Source organism: Peromyscus leucopus, chromosome 16_21 (genome assembly GCF_004664715.2).
Source record: "Peromyscus leucopus breed LL Stock chromosome 16_21, UCI_PerLeu_2.1, whole genome shotgun sequence".
Taxonomy (NCBI): Eukaryota; Metazoa; Chordata; class Mammalia; order Rodentia; family Cricetidae; genus Peromyscus; species Peromyscus leucopus.
In genome coordinates, this window is record NC_051084.1 from 40,832,672 (window position 1) to 40,851,843 (window position 19,172).

The window sequence follows — 19,172 nt, forward strand, 5'->3', positions numbered from 1 at the left end:
CACACTTCCTCTTTCCCCGCCTCCCGGCGACCCGGAAGTTAGGCTTGCGGCGCGGCTTTCCTTCCCACAAGCCCTCGCGCCCGTCCTTTCCAGCTTGGGCCCGGCAGAGTAAGTATGGCCGCGGCGTCCCGGCTCCGAAATCCGGCTCCATCCTCTCCGGGCGCGGGGCAGGCCGGCTTGGCGGGGTTCGTTCCGCGCCGACCCGAGCTCGGCGGCTCGACGATCCGGGGCGGTAGGGCCTGCGCCGACGGAAGGCTCTGGGGCCGATGGAGGACAAGTTGGCGGGGCTCAGAGCGGCCGGGCGTCTGAGGGCTGGGAGTGCACGGTGGACCGGCAGGGCCGGCTGCGGGCAACCCTGGGCGGATTGTGTGTGTGTGTTGGGGGGAATCCGGCTCGGGGTTTTGCCCTGCCTGCTTAGCGCCTCCTGTCGCCTGCATGTAGATGGCTCCCGCAAAGAAGGGTGGCGAGAAGAAGAAGGGCCGTTCTGCCATCAACGAGGTGGTGACCCGAGAATACACCATCAACATTCACAAGCGCATCCATGGAGTGTGAGTACCATGGTCGGTCGGCGCGGCCCGCGACCCCCTTCCGGCTTCTAGCTGTCACTCTTGAGCGTTACCTAATTGCTCCTTGCAGACTTGGGCTTTAGAAAGCACGCGGGTTTGGTTTGGGTTGTATCCCCACCCCCCCACCCCCCCAGTCTGACTGCGTGTACTTTGAAGGTGTGCAGGGTTTGGGGTGTACGGTACCGGTTAGTAACTAGGGCCGGGAGGTTGTGTTTGAACTTTAGGCATCAGCGGACTCTGGAAAGCTTGGTGGTGGTTAAAACGAGTGCTTTTGTAATCGGGACCACTAAAAGTAAAAGCTTGTGAAGGGAAACCTTTAATAATTTCTGTGCAGCAGGAGGTTGGCCAGTTGCGAATTGCTGAGCCCCAAATGTGAAAGAGGATGATGTTCGTCCTCCGACCCATACTACGGGTCGAGTTGTAATACTGGAAATGCAGAGAGGCACGTAGGTTACCAAAGTTACAGTGCAGTGTATGGTAAAGACCCACGGCGATTGTGCATTTATAAAGAGGCAGTTACAGGGAATGATTTTGGGTGCGTACTCCCCTTTGTACACTATTTATCTACATACATTCAGATGCCAGCATCTAGAGCAGGTTTTCTTGGATTTGCCTGTTCAGACTCTAGTGACAGATTTTGCTGGGTCGAAATGTGTGTGGACATTTTCTGTGATGTCCCGTGTGGGGTGTCTGCTGTGTGTGAATGCTGCTCGTGATCAGGTACATTCTAACCTCTGGTTGGGACATAGTGAGCGAGCACTGTCAGGCACTGCCCTGAGCTGTGAATGTAGGTGAGAAAGTGAAGACCCTGCCCTCCCAAGTTGACCAAAGCGGGAGAGGCGAAAAACGTTTTGAGTTGATGGTGGTTTTTTAAGTTCCCAGTGTATTGGGTCCTTCTTGCGTGAAAGGTGCTTGTGGGTGGGCATGGTTTTCAGACATTTTGTACCTTGTTGCAAAAGCCCTGTGTGAGGCTCTCCAGCCTCTCTCCTTTGGTAATGTCTTGGTTTCCATTGTTTTCCAAACCAAACCTGCTCCCTGCTGTCTTCCTCTCCTGGCTTTCTCTATTTTATTGGTAATGCAGGCTCTGCCCTCTTGAGATCCAGTCTGATTGTGCATTTAAGTGAAGGCAGCAGCATCTTGTTTCTTTTGGAACTGCTCAATGCTCCATCTCTTTCCTGGTGCATCCTTCTTGGTACTTGTAATTGATACCACCTGATGGGTTGCTTGCACGAGCTCGGTCCATTAGACCAGCTGCTGTTATTTCTAACCCTGTTTTTCCAGGTAGGTTGTCAAGTGGGCTTGTTTGGGAGCAGGCTGGTGATGGGTAGAATGGAGAACGCAATTCAGTGTGTCTCCCCTGGAGTGGGCCTGACAGGTGCTGGACACAACTGGACTTTGTGTGGGTGGTTTTGGATTTGAGGTCTTCCTGCCCAGCTTCCAGTGTTGTGGTTATCGGTGTGCACCATCACCATGCCCTAGAAAGTTCGGTGGTTTTAAATACAGGCTCCCTATTATGTGTAGTTGTGGTTGTCCTGGAACTAGCTATGTAGACCAGGCTGGCCTTGATTCAAACAGATCCACCTGCCTTTGCCTCCCAGATGCTAGGATTAAAGGAGCACAACACCATATGCAGCTCGTTTTGGGTTTTTGTATTAATTTCATTGAAAGCATAAAATGTAGGTAAATGGCTGCCATGATTCCACAGAATGCTGCCTTTCTCTGTACATGTTTGCCTGTGTGTATGTGCATCATATAGATGCTGGGAGCCAAACCTGGGTACTTGGCAAAAGCAAGTTTTCTTTCTTAACCACTGAGCCATCTCTCCAGTCCCCAGCATTTCAGGACTGCTGTGAGAGTAGACCACGTTTGTGAATGATAAGCTAGGAAAGCATGGCACTTTGTGCTTGGGTTGTGGGATATCTAGTGTTTATTTCAACTTCTTGTTCCAAGTGCTGGTGCTAGGTCCTGGACATTTCATGCTTGTAAGGGTGTGTTTCTGACTGCTTCGATTGTTTTATGAGGGCATGCATTTCTATATTATGTGTAATCTATGAATAATTTTATATCCTTGTGTTTTGAACCTCAGGGGCTTCAAGAAGCGTGCCCCTAGGGCACTCAAAGAAATCCGGAAATTTGCCATGAAGGAGATGGGTACTCCAGATGTGCGCATTGATACCAGGCTCAATAAAGCCGTCTGGGCCAAAGGAATAAGGTACTGAAGTTATATTTGTTACGATGATGCCAGTTATTCCTTCTGCATAGTCCGTGTGACAAATTCAGAAGTTTGGTTACCAGATGTGGAGTATAAAGATAAGGACAGTGGCTCTAAGCTAGTGTCATTTGTTGTAAGGGAGAGAGCAGTGTTAGAGCTTGATGGGATCTGGGAGAGATTGGGACGTGGGGAGAAAGCCGTATTTCTGAGCCTGAGGTGCTGGCCAGCCCTGAGGAAAGGATCCTCCTGCTGCCTGCCCAGGGGTTGATTTGTGTCATGTCCTATAACATGAGAGGGTTCTCACAGAGGTTTATCCAACCGGGATGTAAATAATGCTGAGGTTGGGAAGTCCCCTGGAAGGGGGGGGGGGTAAGTGGGGAGGGGGTGCTGCTTGCTGCTGGCAGTATTTAACCTTGCAACCTCTAAAGTGGGGCTATATTAGATTATCCAACAAGGAACTACAGTACCTGCCTTGGGGTAAGGGGAGTGGGGTCACAGGGACATGAGAAGGAGCCTTGTGGGAATCTGGGGCCTATGAACACCTAGGACACCCTGAGATGGTGAGGGAAGGAGATAACTCAGCTGCACTGCTTCTGAAAGGGAAGGGTTGTGGGTGCCTTTTATTTGAATTAGTAGGTATTTCTGTCAACAGCCATTTTCTGCCTAAGAACAATTGGTTCTTATTGGTGGCTGCCTTAATATATCCTAACAAGCATGCATCTTGAGAAAGCAGCTTGTTGCTCATTCACCTGGGTATATTTTCAAGGTGAGATAAAAGTGTTTTATCAGAGCATTAGAAGCAGGAATAGATGTGTGAGTGCCACTAGTAGCTGGTTCCTGACAAGCATTGACCTTCATGACACATTTATATCTTATTAGGAATGTTCCATACCGTATCCGTGTACGTTTGTCCAGAAAACGTAATGAGGATGAGGACTCCCCAAACAAGCTCTACACACTGGTAACTTACGTACCGGTTACCACATTCAAAAGTAAGTTCCATGCTCTTTCACAATTTCACCAAATTTTAACAGGGAATTACTAGCATCTTTAACCCAAAACTTGTCCGTCAAATGTTAGGTGCCTTTCTTCAGTGAAGAGATGAGTGGCAGGCAAAATTATCAGACCTTTATTTAAAACTGTCTAGTGTGGGGGAATGCAAAATAGTGACGTTCATGTGAGAGTGGAGTGTTGTGCAAGTGCTCTAGAGATGGGGTGTTGACTGCCTGTCACTTCTTCCTCTAGATCTGCAGACAGTCAACGTGGATGAGAACTAAGCCGCAGAGTGTCAAATAAAGGTGGAGAACGACCTTCAGGTTTTGGTTTTCCTTTTTGTATCTGTCCCACCGGTGGAGTCTTTGGTATTGTTGGGAGTTATTTAGAACCACTGCGCCGGGGACATGGGAAACGAAGTATGTGTGTGATGTGTTCTCTTCACAGAAATCCATGTATTAGAATTGTGGGTTTTGTTTTTTCAAGATAGTTTTCTCTGTGTAGTTCTGGCTGTCCTGGAACTTGCTCTGTAGAACAGGCTGGCCTCAACCTCAGAGATCCGTGTACCTCTACCTCTGGAGGGTTGGAATTAAAGGCAGGCGCCACCATGTCTGGCTTGTGTGGCTTTTAGCAAAGAAGCTACAGTAGTAGGGTCTCGCTTTAGTCCCAGGTGTGTATGTGAGCCTAAAACTAAGGACTGAGATTAGAACTGGTTTACGTGATACTGAAAGTCTGCTGTGTGGGTCCTAGGAATTGAACTTAGCTAGAAGACCAACGCTGACAACCTGTCTTTACCAGCCACTACATTGCATTTCCTGGAATATGCTAGACCCTTAAGACAGCGTAAGGTTTTTTTGTTTCGTTTTTCAAGACAGGGTTTCTCTGTAACATCCCTGGCTGTCCTGAAAAATCTGTAGACCAGGCTGGCCTTGAACTCACTCGAACTGCCTGCTTCCTTAGTGCTATTGTTTTGGTTCAGTTTTTTAATTTAAAAGATTCGGTACAAAAAAAAAGATTTTTATTAAAAACTGGGGGAGGGGGCAGGCAACATTGAAAGCATGGTTTGTTTTGGGGAGGACATACAAAGTGAATACAACGAAATATATTAAAATGGTTTCAATTACCAGCATTGAAACAAAATTAGTGCAAAAAAAGCCAAATACAGTTGTGCAGACAATGGTTCTGGGATCTTGGAGGTGAGCCTGTTTCTTGACCTCTCCCATTGCCAGTGGTACATGAGCCTGGGGTTGATGTCGCTTGGTTACTGTGACATCTTTTTGTCCATCAAAGGATAAGCTCATAACAGACACACTGGTTTCCGCAAAGTTGATAGTCACAGTGTAAAGGGCATTCCACCTCTGATGACCTAATAAATAGAACTGTGTGAGAGTTGCAGCAATTCCCCGGCCGTGGCTCTGAGGTTGGTTATCCACATACTCAACTCAGACCGAAATCTGGACAGTGACTGACAACAGTCCAGTCCGTGCTTTGGTGTGGTGGGCTCCAGTGTGTTCCCCGACAATTCCTGGCTACAGGTTATTCAGCTTCAGTTCAGGCTGTGGTGGGTGGCTCATTTCCAAAGCTTTGAGACTGTACTGATGGAGCTTGGCATTTTCAAGTTTGGATTTAATGTTGAGTGGCTTTTCAAAAAAGTTGACCAGTGACTGCTCAGTGAGAAGGGAGGCCAGGATGTGTTCCAGGGAGACAGTCCAGTCCCCTTCCCCTGCCTCAGGAAAGGCCCCAGGGTCCTGGGGAGTCTTCCCAGTCTCAGCAAAAACCGAGTCCTGTTCGGGAGAAGGAGCTGAGGCCTGCAGCTCCTCCCCACATTCCTGGGAGCAGCTTCCGGAGCTGCTGCTTCGCTGGCCCACCTCTCCTATCTGCAGTAGCAGAGTGGTTACTGTGGCAATGGCCTGGTACAGCTCGTTTTCCTCTGGGTCTTCATGGAACATGCTGTACAAAGTCTTACAGAACTGGATAAACTCTCTCTAGAATTAAAAAACATGAGGATTGAAGTGTAATTTATACTGTCAGAAAAGCATGTACCATTTCATTTTTGTTCGATAGGAGCTCACTGTTTTAATTTTTAAGACTGTCCACAACTTGTAGTCTTCCTGCCTCACTGACAAACACTGGGTTACAGGTGTCTACTACTAGTTCCTTGTTCTACGTGCAGAATATATAAAAAGGCTTATGAGTTAGTGAGAAATGCCAACTCGGGATGCGCACATTCTCCAAAGAAAGTCCAGAGCTACACTTGCTTTTTAATGGGAAAATGGCATGTGGCACATATCTCTAAACCAAGTGTTTAGGGAACAGGCATCCTAGGGCTACAGAACAATTACCTTACCTTCAGTGATCTGGATGGAACTCCCACAGTTACTTTATGACAGCTGAAGTAAGGTGTCTACTGTAATTTGATGGCTAGTTTACACCTGGGTGTTCCAAGTTAAGCAGACAGCTCTGAGTATTGTAGACCACTAAGGTTAGTATAAGGTTTTTCAGGGTCTCATTTAGTCAGCTATTGTGGAGGGGTGGTAGACTAAGTAAATATTTGAGGTCTGTCAAGTGTTATTTGGTGGTGGTGGATATTTTCTTAAAATAGTACAGGCAGCTCTGGGTGACTTAGCTCTCACATTTGTAAGGAACAGAAAGTTACCACCCATATAAAGCTGGGAGGACCAGGGACTGCCAACCTAGCTTAAGGTTCAATGAGAGACTTGAAGGAAGGTAGAAGACACCCATTTAGCTTTTATGCACAACCTACTCATGCTCTAGAGCCTCCCGGTACATGGCACGAAAAAACATTCACATCTTATACAGGAGCATTCAAAACCTTAAGCCTATATTTCTCACATGCTGGCAAGAAGACCCTTTTCAAATTAAACCTGAATACTTAAGAATCCTTTTCTGGGAAATGGTCAGAGGTATGGGAGACTTGAGTAGTGGTTCTCATTCTGCAGCCTCCTGTTGGGAGGAGGTGACTTGATCACAACACTGGTCTGGGAAGTCATAAGATCCATGGGCCCACGCTGCCAAAATGGTTTGTTTTCTTCCCAAACGAAGTCCTTACCTGGCTCATTTTAGGCAACTCTTTCTCCGTTTTATCCTTTTCTTTGGCTAAATCTTTAATCATCTGTTTCAGTTGTTTCTGATAATCAATTGTGTCACCTTGAAAAAGGGAAACAACAGTTTAAATTCTATGAAAGCTATGAAATTGGGATAGTAAGGGAACAGGGTCCCACTAAGCAAATTTCATATACAGCCAAAAAGCACGATTACATTTTCACAACTGACTTCATAGCCCTGTCCTAGGACCTTCCTGTAAAGAACCCTAGAAAGATGGAAGCAGCAGAAGGGACTCCGGGAACAGGCAGTCAAGCAACACTGGCCATGGGCTGAATGGTGGGGGGGAGGGGGGGAGATGGGGACGGGACATAACAGGCTGCTAGGAGCAGATGAGAACAGATACTTGCCATTGGGCTTACCCAATACCAGGGGTCTTGATGTTGACAGCAGAGGATTCTTCAATGGTGACTGGCTGTCTCTGTCATTTTCAGTGAGTGCTTAAAAGAAAATACTGAAATTGGAAACATTCTCTGCTTAACCTGAAAAGCTAGACCCAAAGGCTAAGCCACCAATTCCCAATATTGTAAAGGTACAGAACCTGTAAAGCCAAATGAAGAATAAGCAAAACCTGTTCTATGTATGTAGACATGACTGAGTAGCATACAAATCCATGGGAAGCACTGCTGATGGTGACCTGGAAACAGCAAACCCCAGTAGCATTGTCCTGACAGCGAGTGAGTACAGAATTAGGGTATTTAGATAGTGTAAGTGGGGGTTGGGAGGGAGAGGGGTGTTGAGACGGGGTCTTTACATACACAGCCCTGGCTCCTATATATACAATGGACGTTTTTAAGCAGCATTGACTTCCAAAGAGCATCATACTGGTGTTTTTTGGCTTTTCAAGACAGGGTTTTTCTGGAGCTCTGGCTGTCCTGTACACTCCATTGTAGACCAGCTGGCCTCAAACTCTGAGATCCACCTGCCTCTACCTCCTGAGTGTGCCTGGCCCAGACTGGTTTTTGTGAAGTATACTAAGAATAAAACACCAGAAGTCTCAGAAGGTGCTAGGAAAAACAAAATGGTTCAGCCAGTTTGGAAAACATTTTGGTGTTTCTCAAACTTAGCTAAATGGTGGTTCATGCCTTTAATCCCAGCAGAGGAAGGCAGATCTTCTACATAGTGAGCTCCAGACTCTGCCTCAGAACAAGTTTTCAAATAGCCAGCCGTTAATAGCACAGGTTGCACAGATGGCTCAGAGGTTAAGAGCACTGACTGCTCTTCCAGAGGTCCTGAGTTCAATTCCCAGCAACCACATGGTGGCTCACAGCCATCTGTAATGAGATCTGGTGCCCTCTTCTGGCCTGCAGGCAGAACACTATATACGTAATAAATCTTAAAAACAAAAAAACAACAACAAAAAAAAAACACAGGTTGCTCTGCCAGAGGACCCAGGTTTGATTCCCAGCATACATTGTGGCAGTCAACTGTTGTATAATTCCAGTCCCAGGGGATCTGGCCTCTGGGCAGCGAGCAAAAATAAGGTGAAACCCCACTTCTGTATCCCTACATGGGAGTAGGGAAACTTTGTGTAAAACTGATAGCAACAACACAACCCTATAGCAGTGGTGGTCCTAGCCACACAGTGAGCGCTCGTTTGACCAGGACGATACTACAACATGGACCACTGAACAGTTACCAGCAGAAGCCAGGCAGTAGTGGTACACAGTGTATCCACTTGACACCTGGATAGGAAACACCACAGGCTGCAGGGACATGGGCTGGTTTGATTAAGGTTGCACTCCTTAATAAAAGTTATCTAGGTTGACAAAAGTCTAGTTGTAAAAGACTGGAACTTAGGATAAAGTTAAGATGTGATTTAAGAAACTTTCCACAAGATGGCCCCAAACAACTATCTGGGATGGCAACTCAGTTTGGCCTAAAATTTTAGGCAGTGGCCCCTGTGAATCCACTCAAAATGTACAGGAAAATTAGGGAACCTCACTGGTGCTTGAAGCTATTATAGAACAGTGAAGAGCCTGTCCCAAGGAGAATTGCATACACAAGCCACTAGGAAAGTCCTGGAAGAACCAGTACATGCAGCTGTAATGATAGAAAAGAGAACTGAGCCAGTGAGCTCGAGCATTCACAGGGAGCGTGGCCTTGTTTTTATATTTCTGTGTATATGTAGTTGGTGGTTCTACACTGTAAATGGGTGGAGACATTTCTACATTAAAGCTTTCACTGTTTGACTTGGTTATTTGAAACTTGCCATTCCAGACTTCGTATGATAACTCACCTCTTGACACCATGAGTAGGAAAATCAAAGGTAGTGATGGACCAAAGAGTCAAGTCCAGCACAGCTAGGACTGCAGCTCCCCGGTGCCTCCCTCAAATGTAGACTAGGTGGCTCTGCACCTGCGGCAAGCCCACAGCCCCTCAAGTGGCTTTGCAGTCTATGGGCGAGGTAGGTTTGCCCCAGCCTTTTGAGTTCACTACTGACCATCCACTGGAGGAATCGTCACTGCACCAAAGCCAGCAACTGAAGACCGCTCTGGTGGACATGACACTTGTCCACCAGCTCAGCACCAGCATAGTTTTAATTGTCTACTCAGTCTAGGGTCACCTGGAAAATGACTCGATGGATAATCTGGATTAAGCTGGCTGATGGACTGCCTGTGAGAGATTTAATTGGGTTAACAGGTGAGAAGACTCAACTGGGCAGCACCATTTCAAGTCTGCGGTCTTCCTATGGAACTGAGCACTGGCCTGCATTAGTTCATTGTTTTCTGTTGACTTGGGGCTGTGATGTGACAGCTCTGGGTTCTTGTCACCCCACAATGATGGCCTAAAGCCTGGAATTGTCAGCTAATAAACTCCTGAAAGTGCTTTGGTCAGTGTTTTGTCACAACAGGAAAGATTGGGTCAGCTGGACCCACCCCAGTGCATCTAATTTCAGCCTGGTCCTCACGGGTCCAAGAAGTAACTCCCCCGTCTCCTGTGCTTCCTGAGCTGTTGGTGCCTTCTTACATTTTGACTATTTTCACTCTTTGTTTTGGTTTTTTGAGACAGGGTTTCTCTGTGTAGCCTTGGCTGTCCTGGAACTTGCTCTGTAGTCCAGGGTGTCCTCAAACTCAAGAGATCCACCTGCCTCTGCCTCCTGAGTGCTGGGATTAAAGGTGTGGACCACCACTGCCTGGCTTCACTTTATTTTTAAAAAATTTAAATTCTTACTCATTCCCCTTCATACATTAATGTATTTTTTGTTTATACGTTTTTGCCATGACTTGACCTTTCCTGCCCCTCCTTTTCAATTTATGCTGTATTTAATAGTTTTTTTAGTCCAACATAAGAAACTTCATGCCTTTTTTTTTCATTCCTTAATTTTTTTTGAAGCATGTTCCTTATTTAGAGTTTAAATTTTTCCCCTAGACTTTCTCCTTTTTTCCTTTTCTCTTGCTCTTCTCTTTTTCCTCAGTAACAGTTTCCCTATCTCCACCTGTTTTCTCCTTGCTTCTATTAGGCAGCTTTTCCATCTTTTCCCATTATTTCCACACTTACCCTAAATAATTCCACAATTTACAGTATTACCATTTTCTATTCTATTGTCAGTGACTATCTTAGGTTTTAACTAATCAATCATCGTGTTGGAAAGGGCTCATGTGGGCCTACCCCTTCCTGAGGCCCAATGGGCAGTTAATGGTTGCTGGGAAAGGAAGAATTTTCTTCATAGTCAGGTGTCTGCTCACTGAGTCATCAGAGGAAAAAGATAAACAGATACATGATACACATGTATGGAGATGTACAATGAAACCCATTATGTGTGTGCCATTAAAAACATTAACTATCTTAAGTTCTAAATGCTTTATTAAAAGTTTTCTAGTAAAAAAAAAAATCATTTACTTCAAAGGGTAAACAGGCAAGCTGATTAATTCAATCTGGGACCTGAGAAAAGTCAGTAGCCAAGGAAAGAGTCAGCAATGTGGTTAAAAAAAAAAAAAGGAAAAATTTGAAAACAAAGAGGATGTGAAAGCTGAGTGTGTTGGCACAAATCTATATAATCCCAGTGCTCCAATGGGGAGATGGATGTAGACAAGAGAATCCCCGGAAGCTGTACAGACCAGCCAGCCTGACAGTACAGAGCTGCAGACAACCAAGAGACCCCCTTTGAAACAAGGTGAAAGGTGAGAACGGACACTCCAGGTCCTCTGACTTGTATGTGCACACAGATTTTAAAAAAAGGTTGAAAATGAAAAACTCAAAACTACCACCTACTACCACAACAGAAAGCATATGTGACCCAGAAGAAATATCAGGGATGGAGGACAAGGACGAGAAAATACTACATTCAAACATTAAAAAAAAAGTTCAAAAAGCATGACCAGGGGCTAGAGAGATGGCTGCTCTTCCTGAGGAGTTGGGTTCTAATCCCAGGACCCACATGGTAGCTCACAACCATCTATAACTCCAATCCCAAGAGATCTGATGCCCTCCTCTGGCCTCGGCAAGCATCAGGTATGCCCATGGTACACAGACTTGCACATGGACAAAACACCCATACACATAAAATAAAAAAAAAAAAACAAGAGCATGGCTATTACAACTCAGATATGATCAAGTGACCGAAACCTAAGAATCTACAAAAGAAAGTAAGATTAAAAAGAATGGATTCTACTCATTTAAATTATAGCAAAAGATTTATTAAATCTAAAGGAAAGGCATCCAGACCTAATAGAATTTAAAACTCAAAATAGGTAAGACCAGAAAGAGCTCCATTCAGTCAAGAAGTCAAAAAGCTAGCCAAGTATTAAAAATGTAAAGGGGAACCCCCAACTCTACAAAGGCAGAACCTCTTTTCTGCAACCCTAAAGAGCCAGGAAAAATAAGGAGCAATATATTCCATATCCTAAAGTATTTGCTGACAGAATTTACATAAATGTTTATATTACTGAAACCTACATATTTTGATACAGTCTCCATCAATGTTCCAAAGATAGATGCGTCATAATACCTCATCTCAAATTTGCTGCATAGCCATAGTGTCAAAAATAGCATGACATTGTGGGGAGTGGGGCACACCTTTAATCCCAGCACTTGGGAGGCAGACGGATCTCTGACTTCGAGGCCTAACTTGTCTACAGAGCAAGTTCCAAGACAGCCAAGGCTATTTGAAAAACGAAAACAACAAAAAAAGCAAAACAAACTGCAGCATGATGATACTAACAAGCAAACAAACAAAAGACACAAAGGCCAATGAAATAGAAGAGAGGACCAAGAAATAAACCCATCCAACCAATCAACAAATGGATCTAAAAATGCGTTGGGGTGTGGGAGGGGGGAGAGAACAGGTGGTGCTGGGAAAACTGAATGTCTATGTGGAAAAAAGGGAAACTAAATTTGGAAAGAACTGGTCAGTGTCCTGCACAAAGCTGGCCTTGTGTTGAAGCACAGCCCAAACTGACTTTCTTACCTGGTGGGATATGAAGCCTGTATAGCAGCTTAATCTTCTCATTCATTTCTCCATTGTACATAACGTCTGCAGATTCAAGAGAGAAATCAGGTACAAATGAATTCCGTTAGTCATGGCTCAAGCTCAGAGTAAGGCCAATGCTTGCTGTCGAGTACCCTCAACCCAAAGGCACCCCATACTAGAAAAGATGGAACTAAATGATGGAGCTGCAGGGTAACTCATGGCTATTGTGTTTTCAAGATTTGGGTTTTATGCACAGCAAACCATGGCCACACCTTAGGTATCAAGGAGAACAGGTCAGTGGCTTTAAATATGGAGAGCCAAATCCCTCTCCTCCCTGAAGGACATGTAAGGGTGACCCTAACAGGAAAGTGCAGAGCAATATTTTAAAATCAGGATGATGTTAAGCAGGCTAATTATAAACACACCGATCGTGTGGATCTGCCCGGCGGCAGTCCACCTCATCTCCTGATCATAGATAAATGCTGAATCTTACAGTGAAGACCTGAAGAGTCATACCTAGACAGCTTACGAAGGCTTTGAACTCCATGAGCTGGTCCATGTTGTCATCCAGGAGCCTGAAGGTCCTCTCAGCGAGAATCTCGGTATGGACCCCGCAGGTCCACGGAGACACCAACTGGAACAGGTGTGCAAACTGCCGGGCATCAATGCGGTACTGCTCAGCATAGGGCCTGCTGGGGTCATGGCGCAGGGCCATGGGCTTGGGGTGCTCCCAGTAACAGCTCATCATGTGTGCTCTCTTAAAGCATGAGGGGAGAGAAAAGCCGGGTTACACGGCACCATTCGTGCCTTGGGAGGCTGTGCACGTAAAGCTGAGGCCAGCACAGCCCTCTCTCCTGGCTGTCTGGCCTCAGAAAGCATTGCTTATTAGGTGGCAATGCTAAGGGACCAGACAGGTGAACGAGCTGTCACCACCTCACCCAAAACCAGCAAACCTAGAATTAAGACAAACATCCCTCAGCAGAAGGATGGCTAAGTTAATGGCCATGTGGAGGTGTTTCCTTGTTATCCTTGCCCACATGAATGTGAATTTCGATTTCATGACAAAAACTTTTAGAATTTCTTTACAAAAATTTATTTTTTTCTTTGTGATAAAATATACATGACACAAAGTGTATCATTTTATCCAGTTCTAGATGTATAGTTCAGTTGACACAGTTTTAATTATGAGATACTTTTTATTATTTTCACTGACAATGGATATTTGAAATTCAGAAAGGACACGTGGATTTACAGTGTCAAAGGGTGCACTCTGCAGGATGGCCTGTGTAACTTTACCCAAATACCCCAAAATTGGAACTCAGTTTGCTATACTATTTTCAGTTAAAAATAACACTGGGCTGCAGAAGATCAGCACACATGCAAGAGGCACTATCTGTTGACAAAATGTTAGCGAGAGAGATTAAGTTAAAAAGAAAAAAACTGAGGTAACTAACTTGGTATAGTGGTACATGCCTGTTATCCCAGCTACTTGAGCTAGAAGCCACCCTGGGCAACTTAGACCCTCCTTCAAAAGAATTTGATTTAATTTAAATTGAGTGCCCTAAAAAGCCAACTATACCCCAACAATGATGATCACGCAGCACAGGGAAGTGTTGAGATCACCACGGGAAAATCTATGGAACATCTACAGACCAACCAACCACATAATACAAAAGTGTCCATGTGTACTGTGAGGCCCAAGCAGGGGTAAATCACGGTCACTTCAGAACAGTCCTGTTTGTCCACTCTGGACCAGGAGCCCACACTCACTAGGACATTGCAGAGCAATGAGAATCAGCACAGCCTAGCACAGCCTCAATGCCTCACCACCAGCGCATAGCTGTTCGGGTGTAGGGCCCGCACAGCCCTGTGGGGCTCTCCTGGGATCACACTAGTTCCTCCCTTCATGTGCCAGCCTGAGGCTGGCCTCCAGGGAAGATCAATGCACACACAAGAGGCATTGATCTGTCGAGAGAGTGTTATGGTAAGGGTTTTCTGATTATGGCAAGTAGGTGAGCAGCTCTAGCCTCTGCTACCAGAGGAAAAAACACATGGCAGGCCCCCTCTGGCAACCATTAGCCCTTCCAAGAAGCCACAAGCCCACAGGCAGACTGGGCCCTGTGGGCTAGGACCTGGCTCATGGCCCAGCACTCCCTCCCCCTAGATGTCCTACCTTGAATAAGTCGTACAGTTCGTCAAGGTCTTCAGGAAGAATGGAGACTTCTGGGATAACGACACGGAGCTTAGGGAAAGAATTGACGGTGATGGAGTAACGCCCAGACATGTACCCCCACACCCCTGAGACGATCGGGGGAGAGTCACTCTCCCTCCTAGTGGGGACATGGGCAGCACCCTTGTCCCAATAGCATCAACTCCTATAGACTGACTTCCCAGGTGTTTTGTCTTCAACGCCTGTCCAATCTGCACACATGATCTGAGCCAGCCTATGAAGCTCTTTGGAGGCGAAAACAGTGCAGAGATTCAACATGGACAGCTGCTTCCCAACGACAGCACTTAGGCAGTTGAGCATCTGCCTGAGCATTTTAGCCCCTGCATCTACCACTAAACCTTAGGCATTGCCCTCTTTATAACCGTGGGAACTGAGGCTCCCAATAGTTAGCCGCTCACAATTTGACCCTGAAAATTTCATCACATTCAATGTGACATCCTGGCAGTTTTTAGTTCAGTCAGAGAGAGAGAGACAGAGACAGAGACAGAGAGAGACAGAAAGAGACAGAGAGAAAGAGAAAGGAAGAGGAGGAGAAAGAGGAGAAGCAAGAGGAGGAGGAGGAAGCAGCCCTTCCTATGTTTTATGACCAGTGAGGGCTGCACTCACGGTCAGCTCATCCCATGAACCCCAAGGAGGTGTCCTCTGCTCACCACGTTCTGCTTGGTGGTGTCCTCGTGGCCTTGCAGGACCCTGATCCTGTGCTTACACCGCAGGTGTTCAATCTGCTCCACAGACTGGTTTCCAAATTTCTGCAGACACAGGGGCCGTTGAGTCCAAAGCTAACAGGAAGCCGCCAGCAACCCTCCCTCCACATCTGTATCCCAGGCACACTTCTGCCTCCAACTAGGAAGGGGCTCCTGTACCTCATAGGAATCCCGGATCAGGTCAGCAATGTCGGTCACAGGATAGGGCTCCTGGTCATCAGAGAAAAAGGCATGGTGGCTGCCAATGGGGGGCCCTGGGCTGTCTTCATTCTTAATGTGATCTAGAAACCTGAGCACACCCCACATAGTTAGAGCCCGCATCTGCCCTCATACGGAGACCACAAGGCACGTGAGATCCCAGCACACTCTCAGGCTCTAACACCTGGAGCAGGGCAAGGCACCACTATGGTCACTCCAGCAGAAACAGCCAACACTCCAAAAGCCAGGCTCGTAGACTTGGATCTGGGCGTTGCTAAGCCTTGAGGCTCTCCAGTGAAGTCAGTCAGCATCACCTGTGCCTATGTGTGGTTTTAAGCTTCTAACATCGTCTGAAAAGAACCATCTATCTGTCTCCCAGACCCAGGGTCCAGGCTTAGCCTCATGTGATTTTTCTGTCACTGTAACTCATTTATCGCTAGAGCAGTGGTTCTCAACCTTCCTAACGCTGAGACCCTTTAACATATCCTTCATGAATCATAACGTGTAAATATCTGATATGCAGGATATCTAACATTCAACCCGAGGGGTCGAGACCCACAGGTTGAGAACCAATGCCCTCCACTTAGTACCTGGCCCTTCCAATTGGCTACCTATACATGAGCCAGCATTTCCTGGCGGTTCTCAATCCTGTTCAGCACCACGAAGACGGTTCATCTTCTTAGAAGAAAAAGCCCTCGGGGCCCCGTTCTCCCTGAACTCTCGTTTGGCAGAAAGAGTGAGAGAGGATGGCAACCTTCTTTGCATCCCATTTGGTGGGGGTCACATGACACTCACTCTGGAGAGACCACAGGATGGCAGGTGCCCAGGGGCAGTGTGGAACAGAAAGCTTCCACAGATGTGGCCTACATGCCGTGGCCTCCCTCTGCGGTCTTCCAGTTGTCCCAGCTGTAACCTCACCCCCCCCCCCCCATCCCCACCCCCCCATCCCACCCCCGTTAGCCACGGGAGGAAGCAGCCAGAGCCCACCTGCTGAGGATCATCAGGGCCTGCCCGTCATCCTTGCTGCTGCACAGGTCCTCGGCGTTGGCCTCCAGCACAGCCAGCCCCAGCTGGAAGATGGCTTTGATCCCATCATAGAAGAAGCAATCGACCACGTTCACAGCACTCTCCAGAGGCATGATGCTGAGGAACAGAGTCAGGAACCAGGAGAGGGAGATGGACGCCAGCGCCGAGAGGTCGTTCATGTGCTCGGCCAGCTCTGGGAGGTGCTCCCTGATGAGCTCCTCAAAGACAGACTGGTCCACCTGAGCCCCTGCCGAAGAGAGCAGGAAGCTCTGGTAGGGAAGACTCGCGCTCTCCGGGGGGGGGGGGGGGGGGGATGAAACTGAGCTTGCTCTAAGCCTTAGAAGATGATGTAATGAAACAAAAATCTGAGTCCAGGAAAGAACGTGCGTTTAATTCACTAACTCTTGACCATTGACCACAGTCATTCAATGTAAGGACAAGTTTTCCAAAACTTAGCGCTTAGTCAACTGGTTATCAATGGGATTGGGGGAGTCCTAACCCCTAACTGTACCCTACACATAAAAAAAAAAAAACCATAATGGAAACCAACCATAGACCTAAAGGCAAACACTCATAATTTAGAACTTCTAGAAATAAAATGGGAAGTGAGCCAGCTGCCCACTCAGGCAAGGCAGAGAGCCATGAAGACAGCCAGATGCCATAGATATCCAAGACAGCCTCCCTCTCTCTCTCTCTCTCTCTCTCTCTCTCTCTCTCTCTCTCTCTCTCTCTCTCTCTCTCTGTCTCTCTCTCACACACACACACACACACACACACACACCACTCGCTCTGCTTCTTACTCCTACAGGCTGACAGACCCTTCAGTTCTCAGGCCACAGTCTTCAAATGTATCTTCCTAATTGGGCTCCATAGCAAGCCAGGTACCAAAGTCTCTATCAGCCTTGGTTCTTTTTGTTTGTTCCCCATTCTGACACCCTAAGTTCAAGTTGTTGTTCTTTTCCTGTGTGTTGGTGTGTGTGTGTGTGTGTGTGTGTGTGTGAGAGAGAGAGAGAGAGAGAGAGAGAGAGAGAGAGAGAGAGAGAGAGAGAGAGAGAGAGAGAGAGGTGGAGGAGGGCATGCGTGGAGATATGAGAACAACTTGCTGGGATCGGTTTTCCCCTTCTACCATGTGGCCCTAGGGATCACACTCGGGTCATAAGGCTCTGCAGACCACACTTTCCCCACAGGCCCATCTCATCTTCCCTGCCCTGACAGCTTCATTTTATTTGTTATTTTTTGTTTGTTTTGTTTTTCAATTCAGGGTCTCTCTGTGTAGGCCTGGCTGGTCTCAAACTCACAGAAATCCACTGCTTCTGCCTTCCAAGTGCAGGGATTCAAGGTGTGCATCACCATGCCCAGCTACCCTAACTTTAAACCACTCTGACGTCTCATCTGGATTACTAAGAAGTACCCCCCTCCAAGAATATTGCCAAATTGAAACAATATATTGCATTCTCCACTAGGAAGTTGTGGGGCCATGGAGATTGTGCACATCCACATCTAAACCATACCAGAGAGGGATCTAGTCAGTGCAGGCTATATCATAGCGGGGTCTAGGCTCGCCAAGACCCTGCTATGATTAGGATATAATTTAATCTTGGCTGGTCCTGAAAAGTCTTGTGTCACACCACTCTTGGATTCTAGGGTGGTGTGACTTGGAGGTAGGGCCCTAATGAAAGGTGCTAGGGTTTGGGGGGACAAGACACAGTTCTTCTACAAAGACTGAAATAAAAGGAGTAAACGTGTCCTTACCTAACTCTGTCTGCTTCCTGGTTAGAGTTGTGACCACATGCTCCAACATGCATTCCCACTATGGAGCCCTCGCCAGAACTCAATTGGGTAGGTACTGCATACCCTTCAACCTTCAAAACTGAGCTATACCAACCTGTCTCTTAAGTAACTGGCACCAAGTATTTCCTTATAGCAACAGCAACAAAACAAAACGGATCAATACAAGCCCAGACTGGAAAAAAGAAAAAAGCTTTCTCACAATCTCCTTCTGTGAGGGTCTCCTCTAGGGGATGAGGACATCTGCACAAGCTGGCTTGGTAACCCAGAGGATTGCCACTCCCTTTCCAGGCCACGGCATCCATGCGATCACTGATCTGCTCCTTGGACCTAGAGCCTTTCCCTTCCCTCTTATATACTCATCTAGCTATTGGTTTCAATGCGTTTGCTTTTCATTCCAAACTCCACAGTGTTTCACGGCATTACCCGGTTTTCTTAACTGCTACAATGACAGAGAACTTCCCTGGATTAAAGGTTGTGTGTATGCACGCAGACTGGCTGAGGGGAGTGGGTTATGAGCAGGGCTGACTATAACTATCTTCCCTGGGCTCAGGCACCACCCCCCAGATATGGAGGAGGAGGAGGAGGAGGAGGAGGAGGAGGAGGAGGAGAAAGGCAGGCAGTTTACCGATCACCCGGTGGTTGAAGTAATCCGGCAGCATCCGCTCACACACGGCAACCAGCAGCCAGAAGGCTTCCTCCTCTTTGGCATACAGCAGCAACACCGAGGTCAGGATGTTCATGGACTGCACAGAGGGTCCCAGGGGAGACAGTTAGTGTCCAGGCTACCCAGTGCCACACAAACATTACAAACCCACAAGCAGGGGGCTGGAAGTGGACAAGCACTGGCCTAGCGTGCTCGAAGCCCTGGGTTTGAACTACAAAACAAAATAAGATCAAGCAACCACCAAGGGTAGAG

At 46.9% G+C, this 19,172-nt stretch overlaps 2 protein-coding genes across 5 annotated transcripts in view; one reads left to right on the forward strand and one right to left on the reverse strand.

The window, feature by feature from the left end:
- On the forward strand, positions 1-4,093 carry Rpl31 (ribosomal protein L31). 2 transcript variants are annotated; one of them, XM_028865759.2, is made up of 5 exons: positions 1-108; positions 442-548; positions 2,653-2,778; positions 3,658-3,770; positions 4,024-4,093. In XM_028865759.2, the coding sequence occupies exons 2-5, from the start codon at positions 442-444 to the stop codon at positions 4,053-4,055; spliced, it is 378 nt and encodes a 125-aa protein (XP_028721592.1). In that variant the 5' UTR covers positions 1-108; the 3' UTR covers positions 4,056-4,093. The 2 variants fall into 2 exon arrangements, with proteins under 2 accessions (XP_028721592.1, XP_028721594.1); XM_028865761.2 differs by lacking the exon at positions 1-108 and adding an exon at positions 214-232.
- A 674-nt stretch (positions 4,094-4,767) lies between these two features.
- The window catches only part of Tbc1d8 (TBC1 domain family member 8), a 114,737-nt gene continuing 100,332 nt past the window's right edge, over positions 4,768-19,172 (reverse strand). For 2 of the 3 annotated variants that reach the window (XM_028865758.2, XM_028865756.2), the window contains exons 11-20: positions 18,882-18,999; positions 16,427-16,712; positions 15,401-15,530; positions 15,188-15,286; positions 14,481-14,549; positions 12,824-13,064; positions 12,305-12,370; positions 7,245-7,334; positions 6,842-6,939; positions 4,768-5,756 (exon numbers count right to left, since the gene is read on the reverse strand). In XM_028865758.2, coding sequence (XP_028721591.1) covers positions 5,301-5,756; positions 6,842-6,939; positions 7,245-7,334; positions 12,305-12,370; positions 12,824-13,064; positions 14,481-14,549; positions 15,188-15,286; positions 15,401-15,530; positions 16,427-16,712; positions 18,882-18,999 — 1,653 coding nt within the window. In that variant the 3' untranslated portion in view covers positions 4,768-5,300. The remainder of the gene's footprint in view (positions 5,757-6,841; positions 6,940-7,244; positions 7,335-12,304; positions 12,371-12,823; positions 13,065-14,480; positions 14,550-15,187; positions 15,287-15,400; positions 15,531-16,426; positions 16,713-18,881; positions 19,000-19,172) is intronic. The other variant, XM_028865757.2, reaches the window with a different exon arrangement.